Source organism: Trematomus bernacchii, unplaced genomic scaffold (assembly GCF_902827165.1).
Source record: "Trematomus bernacchii unplaced genomic scaffold, fTreBer1.1, whole genome shotgun sequence".
Taxonomy (NCBI): Eukaryota; Metazoa; Chordata; class Actinopteri; order Perciformes; family Nototheniidae; genus Trematomus; species Trematomus bernacchii.
The window spans coordinates 729371-746574 of NW_022987852.1; the positions used below are offsets into that span (position 1 = coordinate 729371).

The following is a 17204-nucleotide window of genomic DNA, read 5'->3' on the forward strand; positions in this document are numbered from 1 at the left end:
CCAGAGCAATATCCAAATAGTGGTAAACTCAATATTAGGCAAAAAACTAAGAATTAAGTCTTTGGACTTCCTAATAAATGCCTTTGGGTAAAGATCCTCACACCACAATCATTTAAATATATATTTTATATAATAATCATGTGACTAATGTTTAAAAATGATCTGATATGGCGAATCAGATCATAATTGCAGTCATAATAATTGCAATTAGTTATTTTTCCCAAATCGTGCAGCCCTAATTAGTGTATTGTATAATATTATTGCCATGTCATCATACTGTTTTTATGTGTTTGTAATTAAAAAGTAAATAGAATATCAAACCATCACACTTTGCAAAGAGACAGCCACTGTTTCAGTCTAAACACACCTGTCTGACGTCAGAAGCTTCTCACCTTGTTTCCTCCTTGTTTCAGTTTGATCTCCAGCATTCCCTCCATTCTGATTGGCCGCTCTGCCGTCACCTAGCAACACCACAGTTGTGAGAGGAGTGTCGACCAATCAGCTTTCCATATCAATATGCCAGTTAATGATTAAAGTCTTACCTCCTGTGTGGAGCCGTGTTCCTCCTCTGGTAGATCCTCTAACTTCCTCTGACGTTGTGGAGGAGACGGAGGAAGCTCTCTCATTGGAGGTGAGAGGTCAGCTGATTCGGTTTCCTCCTCTGTGATTGGTTGAGGAGTCTGGGAGTCAGGTGGAGTTGCACTAGACGGAGAATCAGGAGGATCTGGCTCACTTTGGAGCTCTTTCCTCGTTGGAGATGGTGACGAATCAGGGGAAGAAGGTGTTTCTGCGACTGGAGGAGGAGGAGGAGGTGGAGGTTGAGTTGGAGCAACAAGCCCTCTGATTGGTGGAGGCGAGTCAGGTGGCATAGCAAGCTTATTCGAGGGAAGTCCAAATGTCCGCTCTTCAGAGGAGATCCTGGGCTTTGGAGCCAGAGGAGGTTTGAAACTGTTACTACGTTCTTCCTCGGGAGATGAGGAAGAGACAGAGCTTTGAGGGGAGGAGGGAGAAGGAGGTTTTGGAGAAGAGGAGTCAGGTGATTGGCTGCTCCGACTCCTCCATGTCCTTACAGTCGGAGTTGGAGGAGGAGCTTCTTCTTCCTCCACCTCCCATGTCCTCCTGCTGGAGTATCTCCTGGTGTCACGGTGGGGAGGAGGACTGGGTGGAGGACTAGCAGAGCTTTTGACGCTGTTTTTTTTGTCTTGAATCGGAGATCTGATGTTTCTGTCCGTCTTCCTGCTGCTGCTGACTCGCCGCACGATGTCTCTGGAGGTCAGAGGAGTCTTTGGATCGGACGGTTTACTCCTCAGAGACGAAACTCTGGCTGCAGGTTTTCTGTCCTCAAGGTCCGTGTTCTCGTTTCCATAAAGTCTCTTCTCCCTCTGAGGAGAAAGGGGACATTTAAAGGTCTCAGATATATAAAAAACATGTCTATGAAGTGTTTTGATCAAAATACCAAACAGATTCTAGCCATGCCAGAGCATTTTACATTAGAGCATAAAAACAATCCAAAACAAGAATGTATAATTGTATTTCACAGAGCAGACGCCTTACTATATTTGGCCTGTATTACATTTGAAAACAAACCAAAACATACTTATAGCACTTTGAATTGCCTCTGTGTCTGAAAATGTGCTTTATAAATAAATGTACCTTACCTTATGAGAAAATGTAAAATAGATGTTTGCCTCTCTTAGTTTCAGTTTAAACCAACCCACCTGTGTTTTCTTCTTCTGCAGTGCGATGAAGCGCTCGCTCTGAGCCTGAATCATGGCCTCCAGGTCCTCCTGCCTCTTCAGCAGCTCCATCACATCTGACACAGAGTCCTGGAGGAAAATAAAACAACAGACATGATTCAGTAAATCTGATGGCACGTGTTTTAGGTCTATCACGCTGCCAAAACACACTTATAATATAGTTTACAGTGTCCTTTTGTAGATATTGTTACAGGTATAAATACACGTTTAATATCATTTTTTGGCTGTATTTGAAAAGTATTGACAATTTTTTCTCCAAACTTTCCCTTTGTTATCAATCATTTAATTTAATAATGATGATAATGACACATTTTCCAGTTTGTAAATAACAGCTGTATTATTACACCATAAAAAAACTGGTCTCATTTCCTAGTGTTAAGTAGAACATACCGTATTTTCCTCTAAAAGAAATCGAGTAATTTTGTTATCTAGTAGACACCTCCAAAAATTGGTGACATGCCCTGAACTATGAGTCGATTAGCGCCTATGCTATAAGTATGAGCTAATGTTTGTTTATCCAGAAGTTCTGCTGGAGGGTTTACAGTTTTTGACCACATGGACACACACAACACACACACACACACACACACACACACACACACACACACACACACACACACACACACACACACACACACACACACACACACACACACACACACAACACACACACACACACACACACACACACACACACACACACACACACACACACACACTCTGAGATGATGTCTCGCTCTGTTGTTGCGTTTCTAATGTCATTTTTTGTATGCTGATTGGAAAGCTGATTCAAGTTAATTGGACAACAGTAACAGGCAAAAAAAAAAAGCACATTAAGTGTTAATAATTAAGTCTTTTTTTATATACGATGTACAGTGCGTTCAATACGTAAACAAAGCGGCACTTCAGTGGCTTGAACAGTTGTCTAAGCCTCCATAATGCTCCTTTAATGTTATCCTAGACGTACCCCCGTAGTCCTCGGCCATCAGTGTGTTTTCCATACGAGCTCAGCCATCGCTCCGCCTGCTCCAGCTCTCTCTGCAGGAGACAGATCTCCAGCTCCTCCTCATAAAGGATCCTGGTTTCCTCCCAGACCTTCACTACCTTCTCCTCCAGTTCCTCCAGCTCACAGACTCGCTCCTCCACCTGCGAGGAGGAAGGAAGAAGGGGATGAGGATGGGATTAAAGAGCTGAATCCCAGATCAAATGCACGCTGAAGGCTCTTTGAGCAGCTTTTCTCTCACTGATCCTGCTGTTAGGTTAAATGTTTGTTTTTCATGTATTGTCTTGATATCTGTCTGTTGATGTTACACATGGAGCTGCTGTGACGCAAGAAGCATTTCAGACTTGATCTGACCTGAGCCTGTTTTTCAGGTTTCAGGCTCGAAAATGACATGCCCAGAACAAATGACTATAACTTCACTTCTAAAAGGGTTAAATTAATAATCTTTTTTCTCAAAGCAAGGTTACATCTGTGAGTTGGATGTAGAAGTGTCAGAATCAATATAGATGTTTCTGTGTCAGAGTAAATTCAGATGGAACATTGTAAAAAAAGGTAAATTCTTACCTCCGCCTAAAAAAAAACATTACTTATAGTGAAAACCAGCCTTGGATGATGGGTTAGTAGCCTAAAAGCTTTAGGAATCCAAACTACAACATATAATAAGTACCCTGTATCAAGATTGAGGCAAAACAAGTGACATTTGACCTTTTTAGAGAGGTTTATACAAATAAAAATAATATGAAATCTCCGTTTTTTACATAAAAATGCAATGATGGATTATCAGTAATCCTTTCAAAGTGACACAGACACATTGGATTAACCTATGGAATAATTTATGGATTAACCTATGGATTAACCTTCAGCGGCGTTTTAATCATTCTAATGCCATTGAACACGACTATTGATCAGAATAACAGCTAATTTGAGACGATTTCCCGTGAATGTTCCGTAATTCACGTGTTGTGACGTCTGTGTTTGCTTCCCCTCTCACGAGTTCTGATTGCTCAGTGATGATACTTATACCTATAGAATCTGTGGAATCTCAGCTTTAATTTGATATCTTGTTTTTGCAGTTACGATAAGTAATAAGGGTATTTTTACCTTGAGTTCTGTGCTAAGTGTGTTAGCATTTTTTCGCTCAGGGCTCATTTAGACGCTTCTTGTGAGACTTGTGTTTTGTTTCGGTAAAAATGGTTCGTATCTTCAGTTAGCTGAGTTTCTTCCCGTTAAATGGGTATGACACATTAATAGGTTTTTAAATATTAAGAAGCCCTGAGACACAGTTTCGTGAAAAAACACCCCACTGCCCCCTGTACAGGGGGCTCTAGGGCTTAACAGGTTAAAGTATTATCGTATCGTATACAGAATATCCTCCTTCTCAGATTTAGATATCTTACCTCTGGAGACATGAAGTTCCCTCCCTCTATCAGACGCTTCCCTTCCTCTTTCACAGCCAGTGATTTGCTGAGCTGGCGGTCAATCTGGACGTGATACTCCTCGTGTTTTTTAATAAGATGCTCCAGGTCGTTTCCCTCCACGCTCAACGCCTCGCTTCGAACCAGAGACAACATCTCCCTCAGCCAGGCCCTGAAACACAACACAGACGTCCAGCTTCATCAATACGTCTTTTGTACTTCTTTACTTTACTGTTCTTCTTTGCTTTAACTGCTATCATGTCAGTTTATGTCTTTGGTAGGTCATTATCTAATTTAGCAGTGATGTGATGTACGTTTTTTTGTCTTATTGTCATTGTTTTTGGGGTGTTGCCTTTTTCTGTGTGCTCGTAGGAAATAATAATGTATAAAGACAATGGAAAAACAACCACATACATCTGCATTTGTATCAACACTGAACAGATGATGTGAGGATGACCTACATGAGCTAATATCTATAACGTCTAGAAAGCACATGATGCAAGTTTCTGGAGCAATATCCTTAATTAAAAAAAACACCCAACTAATTTTAAATGGACCAACATGAGCTAACAACTGTCATTTTAAATGTAGCTACATGAGCTAACAACTGTCATTTTAAATTGACCTATATGAGCTAACAACTGTCATTTTAAATGGACCTACATGAGCTAACAACTGTCATTTTAAATGGACCTACATGAGCTAACAACTGTCATTTTAAATGGACCTACATGAGCTAACAACTGTCATTTTAAATGAACCTACATGAGCTAACAACTGTCATTTTAAATGTAGCTACATGAGCTAACAACTGTCATTTTAAATGGACCTACATGAGCTAACAACTGTCATTTTAAATGGACCTACATGAGCTAACAACTGTCATTTTAAATGGACCTACATGAGCTAACAACTGTCATTTTAAATGGACCTACATGAGCTAACAACTGTCATTTTAAATGGACCTATATGAGCTAAACTGTCATTTTAAATGGACCTATATGAGCTAACAACTGTCATTTTAAATGGACCTACATGAGCTAACAACTGTCATTTTAAATGGACCTACATGAGCTAACAACTAGTCATTTTAAATTGGAGCTACATGAGCTAACAACTGTCATTTTAAATGTAGCTACATGAGCTAACAACTGTCATTTTAAATGGACCTACATGAGCTAACAACTGTCATTTTAAATGTAGCTACATGAGCTAACAACTGTCATTTTAAATGGAGCTACATGAGCTAACAACTGTCATTTTAAATGGATATACATGAGCTAACAACTGTCATTTTAAATGTAGCTACATGAGCTAACAACTGTCATTTTAATGTAAGCTACATGAGCTAACAACTGTCATTTAAATGGGATATACATGAGCTAACAACTGTCATTTTAAATGTAGCTACATGAGCTAACAACTGTCATTTTAAATGGAGCTACATGAGCTAACAACTGTCATTTTAAATGGACGCTACATGAGCTAACAACTGTCATTTTAAATGGACCTACATGAGCTAACAACTGTCATTTTAAATGGAGCCTACATGAGCTAACACTGTCATTTTACAATGGACCTACAAGAGCTAACAACTGTCATTTTAAATGTAGCTACATGAGCTAACAACTGTCATTTTAAATGTAGCTACATGAGCTAACAACTGTCATTTTAAATGGACCTACATGAGCTAACAACTGTCATTTTAAATGGATATACATGAGCTAACAACTGTCATTTTAAATGTAGCTACATGAGCTAACAACTGTCATTTTAAATGGACCTACATGAGCTAACAACTGTCATTTTAAATGGAGCTACATGAGCTAACAACTGTCATTTTAAATGGACCTACATGAGCTAACAACTGTCATTTTAAATGGACCTACATGAGCTAACAACTGTCATTTTAAATGGACCTACATGAGCTCGCTGCAGAGGGATAAGTATTTCTGAACATCTTCAGCCTGGCCCAGTCTGGCTCTTCGTTGGGAGGCTTTCTCCTGGACGTTTCTCCAGAAAACCTCCAGTTCCTCCAGCCTCTGAGTCACAGCGGATCGGACCGGAGGCTGCCGGCGGCTCAGAGCCCGACCTTCATCTTTACTCTTCTTCACCTCCTCTGAGATCAGAGCCAGGTCCCTCTGATGGCACAAACAACAACAACAACAAGGCAGGTTAACTGATGTCGTTAACCAGCAACATGATTTATAATAGCCCTCACTGCTACACAAACCTTTACACAAATCTGGGTACAGTAATTCAATTTTCTGCTACTTTGTACTTAATTCTTACTGGGTTTAATGAGTACTTTTGTTTGTGGTATTTTGAGAATGCATTATTGCTCGTACTTGAAAACCTTTACTTCAGCGATAATTTGAATGCATTCACTATAAATTGTAACTTATGATAAATAAGATTAACAATCCACAATACAATTTACTATAACTTTAAATAATCATTTTCAAGATAAACCAAAAACACAATCGTAGATCGTTTTTTTTATTCTAGAATAATTCAATATTAAGTCAATATTGGACTCATTACATTAGAACAGACTCAATATATGTTGCTGATCCCAAATTGGAACATATACTTGAGAAAAGCTGATGAAAATAACATTACGATCATCAACAACCTTTCTAACAACTATTCAGACACTTTGGTCCCTTTACATATGGAGTTTTTCTTGTGAGTTTTAAATGTTTCAGCCTATAACGTTCTCACCTCCAGCGCCTCGTGCTGCCTCAGCAGAGTCTGGATGGAGTGCAGGTCGTGCTCCTGATCCTCCGCCTCCAGCACCGCCTCTTTCTCCGCCATCCAGCCCTTCAGCTCGTCCACGTCGTGATTAAACTGATGAACTTCCCGCGCTGCCTGCAGACTCTGGAGGACACGGGACACAACACAATACAATAAAACACAATACAATACAATACAAAGGGGCTTTATTGGCATGACCACATTTTAAACATAGTATTGCCAAAGCATTCCGCACAATACTGCTATATTTTATTTGACTATATATATATTATTCTTTTTATGTTATTATAATTTTCCTAAAATATTTCTCTATCTGTGTTTTTAAGTCAAATTCCTCGTACATGTCAACCTACCTGGTGATAAACCTGTTTCTGATTCTGACAAGCGTTATAACTAGCAGGGTTCATACACTTTTTCACCAATGATTTTCAATGACTTCTCCAGGACCTTTACCTAATTTTCCATAACCAAAAAAATTACTCTTTCTCAGCGGTACCACTGAAAATGGTTTATTTGAACATGGAACAGGAAAATAAGGTCTGCATATGAAACATGTTGCGCCTATCATCTAAAACATACTTAGCTTCTACACGCTAAAGCAACTCAAATCTCTCACCAGCAAAATACCTTGACAGTTAAATGCCATTTTACGTTTCATTACTATACAGTATTTATTATCATTATAGTATTACTATTTCGGCGATTAGATAAAATATAAATGATATTTGATGCAACTTTGGTTACATTTCCATGACTTTTCCAAAACTTTGGGAAAAATATTGTTTTCCATAACTTTTCCAGGGCCTGGAATTAGCATTTTGAATTTCCATGACTTTTCCAGGTTTTTAATGACCGTAAGAACCCTGAACTAGGGATGGGTATCGTTAAGGTTTTAACGGTACTACTACTTTTATCAATACCACTTATCGATCCGGTCCTTTAACGGTACTCTTATCGGTTCTTCTGAAGAAGAAAAAAAGGTTAATTAATTAAACAAATTGTAAATAATGTGAACTTACAGAACTGTAAAAAACAAACAAAAAACAAGTATTTACTGCAAAAATACAGTGGTAGAGCAACCCAGGTGGGGCAGACAGGTATGCTACAAAAGGCCTATCGGTTGTTCTGGAGGAGATTGAGGTACACATACTGTATCATACCTGACGTGGAAACGTTACTCGTGGATGGGGCTACAGCGCTACTAGAAAGACAGTCGAAAACGGTGCATTTCTCCGTCTGAATGTGGTGCACTTTTGCTAAATGTTTAGACAAATTGCTCGTGTTACCGCTTACATGCTAAATTCTTATTGCACTTTTGGCAACGAGCATTGTCCACATCAAGACGGGTAACATTTAACCACACCTTACACACTAAACATAAATGTCAACAATACATGTGGCACAACAGCATAACACAACAGCATACTGTAAGTACACACTGTTAGCCCCTCTTTCCTCCCACAGGTATCAGATGTTTGTGAACTCTGAGATGTTTCTTACCTGCTCTCTGGCCCTGATGCTGCTGTTAAGCTCCTCCCACAGATCGCTGAGGGCGTCGTCTCTCCTCCGGGCCGAGCTGTCCGTCTGAAGGCCTCGACTCAGCTGCTGCACCGAGGTCAGCCGAGTCCGACCCAGACCCGACGTCTCCGACACCAGAACCTCCAACTTCTTCTGAAGCACCTGCAGGACGAGGGAGGAGAAGAGAGTTTAAAACAATGAATCAAATATGATGACGATGACCTAAACTTTTATTTTCATGAACAATGTACGCTAGAGGGAGACCAGAACAGTTTTAAGCTTCTTCTTGCCCCTTTTTAACATGACGAAAACAATGAGATTTTTTTCTCAAACACTCGCAGATATTACCCCCCATTCATTTAGTTTTTTGTTCAGCATGGAAACATTCATTAGCTAACAATTACATTATTGTTCTATTAATATAAAGGGAGGTCAGGTACTCTTTAAAACAGCTGCTAGTTATGGGTACTTGTTACTTAAAGGTAGGGTAGGTAAGAATGGAGAAACCAGCTCGAGTGCGCTAGAATTTGAAAGTACGCAGCCGAAAGAAATCTGCCCCTTCCTTCAGACTTCCTCACAGAGCCCCTCCTCCAACACACACGAACGCGCACATGACCAATGAGGGCACCAGATAAGTTTGTGCACAGATGGAAGGCTGACAGGCAGGTAGGCCATCCAGTCATTTTAGCCGGGCCGGCTCAGATGATTGGTCGTGCTTTTCACAGCGCCACGGCTTCCACAGATGAAATGTTTTTATGTATTTATTGTCAAAGCATTTAATATATTAATTGCTATCGGGATGTTAAGAGCATTCCATGGAATATAACAAGTGTTTCTGAAGTGAATCACCTACCCCACCTTTAAGTACATTTCGAAGCCCATACTTCTTTACTTTTACTTGAGTAAAGAAGTTTAGTCAGTACTTCTACTTTTACGTGAGACTCACCTCCACGTCCTCCAGATCTTGTCCGCAGTCTTTGGACTCCACCACCGTCTTCTTGGATGTCAGCCATGTTTGAAGTTCTTTGGCTTCTCTCTCGAACACGTAGAGGCGGAGCTGGTCTTCCAGAGCGGAGCGACGAGAAGTTGAGAGTCGGAGGAGAGTCTCAAAGCGTTCAGCAACACCTGGGAGAGCCTCACTGACCAGAGGACTGAGACAGACACACTTTTTAATTCATTTTGAACATACTAGTTTAATTATTACCCCGCTGTCTCTCCCTGCAACACATTACAAACTCCTTGAGAAACTCCTCGTAATTGCTCGGAAGTGTATTTTGCCCAGATGGATAAAAGACACCCCTCCTGATGTTACCCTTGGGTATAGGGAGACTTGTAACACTCTCCCATGAAAGACTGTGTCTGTGTTGTGCATTGTTCTTTATGTGTGTGTTAGAAAAATCTCCCTGGTCCCCGGCTTGATATAATCAGGATCCATGTATCTGTGATCCTCTCCAGAATGGAAGTAGTCATCACATACAGAGCATCAACTAGTTCCTGAACAGTGTCCTTCACATGCAGATATCCAAGAGAGGGAGTTACACAGTCACAAGATGGAGGAATAGAAAGCAGTATTCAATGTTTACTTCAGATTAGCTCCACGTCAGAAATGAGCATGCTTGTCATATGTCTATCTCCATAGAGGCTGAATCATCATGTTAATCACATAGCTATCATATGCCTCAAACAGTCCTGATGCTCTTCTAGGTAATCATACATCCTGTCATGTTCACAGCTACAGTTGGGATACCTTTGTTATCATTACATTACGTTACATGTTACTTGTTAGACGCTTTTATCCAAAGCGACTTACATACTCAATACTGTGGACAATCCCCACAGGAGCAATTTGGGGTGAAGTGTCTCAGGGACACAACGACATGCTGACTGCAGTGGGGTTTGAACCTGTGACCCCCTGATCCGAACACCAACGCTCAACCCACTGCACCACACGCCTCCGGCGTACATCATGTGTACTCTCATATTGGAAGAGTACATTCACTATTTTCCTAACACTGAAACTCAATAAAGAGTATTAATGTGTGCGTTTACCTGTTGGGATGTCCGAGGTGCTGCAGCGACGCTCCGCTCTCCTGCAGCTTCTCCACCGTCCTCCTCTGGTTCTCCAGCTCTACGTCCACAGAGTCCAGCTTCCTCAAAAGAGTCTCTGTCGCCTCTTCGCTCCTCCCACTCTCCCGAGACTCCAGACTCACCTGCTGCTCCTCCAGCCACAGCTCCAACTCCGACACCTAAAAAACCACACACACATACACACGTTTATACATCAAAACCAAATCAAATCAACATTTATTATAGCCCCAAATCACAAGAAATGCCTCAAAGGGCTCAAAGAAGACAAAACAAACGTCATAGCATAACAATTATAAAACATCATACAACATTATACATCAATATTAGTATTGCCATGTGATAAAAGCATGTGACTGAAGTGATGCTCAGGTAGATGGAAGCTAGTTGACAAGGAAGACCGATGCGAAGAGATGGGTTTTGAGTTTGCTTTTAAAGGAGTAAAGGGAAATAGCTTCGGGTCTGAAATGGAAGACGATTCCAAAGGAGAGCGAATGAAAAGGCTCTGCCACCTACGCATGATTTGTGAATTCTGGGGATGGAAAGGAGACATTAGAATAGAATAGAATTGGGAGGGATGAACCCCTCTTTAATGGTCACACATGCAGAGCACACAGCACACACAGTGACATGTGTTCTCTGCTTTTAACCCATCCTAGTACCAGGAGTCTAGTACTCGGAGCAGTGGGCAGGGGGTGAACTGGGACCTCTCCAAGTAGCAGTCCACGCTCCATATTTAGGTCTGGTGGGGGACTTGAACCGGCGACCCTACGGCTCACAGTCCAAGCCCCTAGTGACTGAGCCACTGCCGGACGGATTAGGAGGCATTATGTGATCGTGGGAGCCTGGTAGATATTCGTGGGGTAATTAATGATGATAGATATGGAGGTGCTCGTCCATGTAAGATTTGCAAGGTTAATAGTATTGTTATAGAACCATTTTTGCATGAAAAATGTATAATACTTTAGGGAAACTCTTCAATTGTGCAGGAATGGATCTTGTTACCTCAGTGAGGAAGGTGTGGATGCTGAGCGCCTCCTGCAGGAGTTTCCCTTTCCTCTCCGCCTCCGTCAGAAGATCCTCGTGGAGACGTTTCAACTCTTTCAGACGCTCCCGGATGTCGTGAGACGCAAAGTGACGACCTCTGACCTGCGGGGGTCAGTTGAATGTAAGTCTTGCCTTGCTAGTTAATTATTTTCATTATAAAAAGTACAAAAAAACACCTTCTTAACACAACAAAGAGTTTAAATAATGAGTGACAGCTTCTCACCAGACTATGTCCCGCCTCCTGAACTGCCTGGACCAATGGGGCGCGGCTTGAGATCTCCTGCGTCACAGCCTGAAAAGTAAACAAGCATAAAAAAAACACTTACGGTAAATCTGAGTGTGTTGGGAGGCTTTAAACTCTACTACAGAACTCGGTCATTTCTTATTTTGTATTCAACTTGAAAGTAATTAAACCGTGTGTGTGTGTGTGTGTGTGTGTGTGTGTGTGTGTGTGTGTGTGTGTGTGTGTGTGTGTGTGTGTGTGTGTGTGTGTGTGTGTGTGTGTGTGTGTGTGTGTGTGTGTACCTGGTGTTTGTGCAGCAGCTGCTGGGTGCTGCTCAGAGTGCCCCCCCCACTCTCTGTTAGTGATGGAGGGCAGTCTGTCGCTCAGCCAGGCCGCCTCCTCCTCCAGGTCTCTGTAGAACTGGAACAGAACCTGCCAGGCCTCCAGGGTTTCCCTCCGACTCAGCAGGGGCTCCGACAGACTGTTGTATCTGATCGGGTAAACATCACGGATATTTTTAACACATCTGTTGTAAACACCTCTGAACATAGTTTATACTTCTGCTGTATCATTGAGTGTAATGTCAAAGGGTCATTTCAGTTGATAAACACTTGTCTCCGAAATCCGGAAAAACAATCAGTCAGTCAGGCAAGTTGTAAACAGTTAATCTAGATGACCTTAAACCACCTTAGTTAGTCAAACCAGAAGTGAGTTTACATGTTATTTAATGCTATTTGTCTGAGAGCTTTAGTCACTTTTAAATACAGTTTTTGTATCCCCTTACATCAATGCAACTCCAGATATATATATCCTTTATTAAACCAGGTAAAAGTCTCATTCAGATTAAAATCTCTTTTTCAAGAGCGACCTGTCCAAGAGGGCAGCATACATTTTTTTACAACAAATGAAATGTGTTAATTTTAAACGTTTGTAATAAACTGAAGGATAAAGTGTTCCGTCATGTCCTTTAAAATAAATTATACTACTTCTTAAGATTAATAAACTATTAGAAACCCTCTTGAATCAGCAGGAAAGGTCCAATCTAATAAGCCAAATCCAAACGTCCGACCTGTTGATGGTGTGAGCGACTCTCGTCTGGATCTCCTCAGCCAGGAAGTTTCCCTGCGAGTGGAAGCTCTTCGCTGTATCCACCAGACCCTGTTAGATAAAGAAACATAATAAACACCATGCACTATACTGTATAATCCCCTCAGATCTCCACATTGGTCACGCACCTGTATTCTGTCTCTGAGTCCGTCCACCTCCTCCTCCAGGCCCTGCAGAGCCTTCAGCAGCCGGGTGACGGACGGCAGGTCGCTGCCACAGTCCTCATTGTTCAGTTCACTTTCCACTGAGCCCACACTCTGCTCCATGTCATCCAGAGAGCGCTGGAACTGCAACGCCTGAATGAAACGCACACATTGAAGGGTTGAAGAAGGACAGGGTGATAACCAGGCTTGGGATTGCACGTAACAGGATTGCGTAATAAGGATACCAAAAAAAAGGGTAACTGTATTCCCTTACAATTATTAGTTACATGTAAATTAATGTAATCAGTAACGTCTAAGTAACCTAAGCAACACAATATAAAAGTAATCTGATTACTTTTCGTTACTTTTGGATTACCTCAATGTTAAATGCAAAGCAAATAAATACAAGAGCAAATAAATAAGATGTTTTATTGTGTATTATGTAAAACAACAGAACGATGTGTCATCTTAAATCAGGCCTCATCAAGGCCTACAGAATACTATGCAGTTTTTTTCAAATGCAGTTTTAGTTTAAATCTTAAAGGTCCCATGTCATGGCCATTTCTATTGATCATAATTCCATTGTTGAGGTCTACTAAAATAAATGTACATTGTTCAATGTTCCAAACTCTCATTGGTTTCTCATACAGCATCTCTGTATAGTATGTGTATTCACTCTCTGTCCTACACGGCTTGTTGGAGCTCCTGCCCCCCCCCCTCTCTGTGAGCCCAGTGGCCGTCTGCGAGACAGCGAGACACAGCGAAACCCAGCCCGAAACACACACACACACACACACCCGCAGCCTGGCTGGGAGTTTGTGTGTGTGCCCAGGCTGAGTTCTGCGGTGTCTCGCCGTCTCGCCGACCCCACACCAGTGAGCCAGCTCACAGTGTCCGCTCCTCGCAGCAGCCTCGCAACGTCCCGCCGAGTGTGTGTGTGTGAGGAAGTCTGCGGATTGGTCCAAACGTAACGGCTCCGCGGACATAACGTAATTTGGGCCAATCTGCGGAGCCGTTAAGTTACGTCACTATAACCCAAGAACAATGGAAAAAGAGAAATGTCCAACGAGGCGTTCTGGGGCAGCATAGACAGGTCTTCTCTGTGTTAGAGTTTTACTCGCTACAGGGTGTACTTTGAGGGTTTGTGACTCTGCAGACCGTTTACATGCAGAAGCTACAGAACACAAGGGGACGGGGAATAACCAGAAAAGCATGACATGGGAGCTTTAAATTAAAAGTAAACACAGTATTTTGTTTAATAAATTATTTTGTAACATTGTAATCCTGCTAGAAATCCCAATGTTTAAGGAGTGTAACAGTAATCTGACTATAACTGGATGTTATGTGACTGTAAGGGAATACATGTTTGATGTAACTGTTGGGGAAATATTTTCCTAGGCCCATAACTTTGACCCAGTTTATCAGTTTGTACTTCCCTCACTGAGCACAACCTTGAGCTGCTCTCAGTGTCTCCTTATTCCTGCCTGATAGCGGTGTTTCATCTTGTAATGCAGTATGTTGATTCTTCTCTCAGAACCAGCTAAACACATGGGTCTGGGGTAGAGATCTTCAGAACATGTCTTGTAAATTCTCCGGTCGAAGCTCCAAATAAACCCTCAGTGTTTTCCATCAAAGTTCCTGCTCTCTCTCTCCTCGTGTCTCTCTGAGTTTCGTCTCCATTGTTTCAGAGGTTTCCATCAATGTAACCCTCCCAACCCTGGCTATGACTATATCAAACATCATGGTGTTTTCCTCCTGGTACCTGGTAGGCCTCCTGCAGTCTGGTCTTCTTCTCCTTACAGTTTTGGATCAGAGCGTCCCAGCTGTCCGTCAGCTCTCTGAGTCGAGGTCGGACTTTCACTTCAGCTGATCGAGGGTCAGAGAGCAGCTTCTCTGATTCCTGCAAGACATCACATTCATCCCGTCAGTACTGATGTATTTGCAAGAGCTTCTACAACGACGTATTAGTCATATCAGGTCTGGAATGAAGTATAGGGGGGTTATATTTAGGGCAGAACATTTGAACATTTGAATTTCATTGAGATTTAAGTCCCACATTTTGTCTGAATACATTTGCGAAAGGAAAAAAATGCTTTAATGACGTTGAATCAACCTTGCAAAGTTAATTGGTCGTTATTTTTATTTATTTTTACTTACAATAGCCCTTTATACAACACAATATGTTTTAGTGCCAACACCAAAACGTTCTGCTGCACTTTTCTTTAAAAAATGTTTTAAAGAAAATCTACAAAAGCCTTTTTTCATCAAACAAACAAAGACTAAAATAATCAATTTCATCCCATCAGTACTAGGGATGTACCGATACCAAAAAACTCACGGTACGATAATATCGCGATATTGAAAAAATGTTTACTTGAAAAAATGTTCTTTATCAAATAATAAATCTGATTTGTTTCGCATTTTAGTAGGATAGTAGTATTTTAAAGTGTCAAAAACAAAGTGACAGTAACAGACTGGAACAAGAACAACCAGTGTTTTTGTACCTACTGGTACTACCAAACAAAGCAGGCATTTTCTTTGTGCCACTGCACCTCACAAATGAACAAGGACATTGAATAATCAGACCCCGCAATCAAATAAATCAAGTTTCACTTTTTTCAAGTAACTAAACTCAAACTCACTAACTCGCTGACTCAGCATCATCAGACAGGTTTTTAGGAATATGAGCATGTCCACATTTCCAGGTAGAAGCTGGGATGTTTGGGCGTTTACAATATCCCCTGCTGTGGAAAAAACTCTCTCGCTTGGTGCTGATGTTGCTGGTGCTGATGTTGCTGGTACTGATGTTGCTGGTACTGATGTCGCTGGTGCTGATGTTGCTGGTACTGATGTTGCTGGTGCTGATGTTGCTGGTGCTGATGTTGCTGGTGCTGATGTTGCTGGTACTGATGTTGCTGGTGCTGATGTTGCTGGTGCTGATGTTGCTGGTACTGATGTTGCTGGTGCTGATGTTGCTGGTGCTGATGTTGCTGGTGCTGATGTTGCTGGTACTGATGTTGCTGGTACTGATGTTGCTGGTACTGATGTTGCTGGTGGTCGCTGGTACTGATGTCGCTGGTACTGATGTCGCTGGTACTGATGTCGCTGGTGCTGATGTTGCTGGTACTGATGTTGCTGGTACTGATGTTGCTGGTACTGATGTTGCTGGTACTGATGTTGCTGGGACTGATGTTGCTGGTACTGATGTCGCTGGTACTGATGTCGCTGGTGCTGATGTCGCTGGTGGTCGCTGGTACTGATGTCGCTGGTGCTGATGTCGCTGGTGCTGATGTTGCTGGTGATGATGTTGCTAGGACTGATGTTGCTGGTACTGATGTCGCTGGTACTGATGTCGCTGGTGCTGATGTCGCTGGTGGTCGCTGGTACTGATGTCGCTGGTGCTGATGTCGCTGGTGCTGATGTTGCTGGTGATGATGTTGCTGGTACTGATGTTGCTGGTGATGATGTTGCTGGGACTGATGTTGCTGGTGCTGATGTTGCTGGTGCTGATGTTGCTGGTGCTGATGTTGCTGGTACTGATGTCGCTGGTACTGATGTCGCTGGTGCTGATGTCGCTGGTGGTCGCTGGTACTGATGTCGCTGGTGCTGATGTCGCTGGTGCTGATGTCGCTGGTGCTGATGTCGCTGGTGATGATGTTGCTGGGACTGATGTTGCTGGTGCTGATGTTGCTGGTGCTGATGTTGCTGGTACTGATGTTGCTGGTACTGATGTTGCTGGTGATGATGTTGCTGGGACTGATGTTGCTGGTGCTGATGTTGCTGATGCTGATGTTGCTGGTGCTGATGTTGCTGGTACTGATGTTGCTGGTGCTGATGTTGCTGGGACAGCAGTGGTCGCGTTAACCGAATATTTTTTTTAACAATGATGGAAAAATCTGAAAGCAGATTAGAACAAACTCGGAACAGCGCCAAAGTTTCCCCGCAGTGAGGCTCTGGTGTTTGCCGTGTTATGCATGCCCTCCAAAAGGAAATGATATAGTTTCCAAACCGTACTTTGCCGTACAGTTCATTGAAATGTCTGGGAGTTGTTGCTTTACGCTGTGCGCGCTCCCGCGAGGTGCATGCATATCTCGGTGGGCATGCATAACACGGCATAACACTCTAGGTATGTAAATGTAGCCCTGTACG

The 17204-nt window shown here is 42.1% G+C and overlaps 1 protein-coding gene across 1 annotated transcript in view; it reads right to left on the minus strand.

The window, feature by feature from the left end:
• Positions 1-17204, minus strand: part of sptbn5 (spectrin, beta, non-erythrocytic 5) — a gene marked incomplete in the record, with an annotated part of 102769 nt that overhangs the window by 15188 nt on the left and 70377 nt on the right. The window contains 18 exon segments of the mRNA XM_034113445.1: positions 393-461; positions 543-1382; positions 1719-1827; positions 2727-2755; positions 2757-2903; positions 4158-4347; positions 6099-6316; positions 6900-7055; positions 8433-8612; positions 9397-9601; positions 10500-10696; positions 11541-11684; positions 11806-11874; positions 12108-12152; positions 12154-12295; positions 12875-12963; positions 13041-13208; positions 14818-14955. Coding sequence (XP_033969336.1) covers positions 393-461; positions 543-1382; positions 1719-1827; positions 2727-2755; positions 2757-2903; positions 4158-4347; positions 6099-6316; positions 6900-7055; positions 8433-8612; positions 9397-9601; positions 10500-10696; positions 11541-11684; positions 11806-11874; positions 12108-12152; positions 12154-12295; positions 12875-12963; positions 13041-13208; positions 14818-14955 — 3135 coding nt within the window.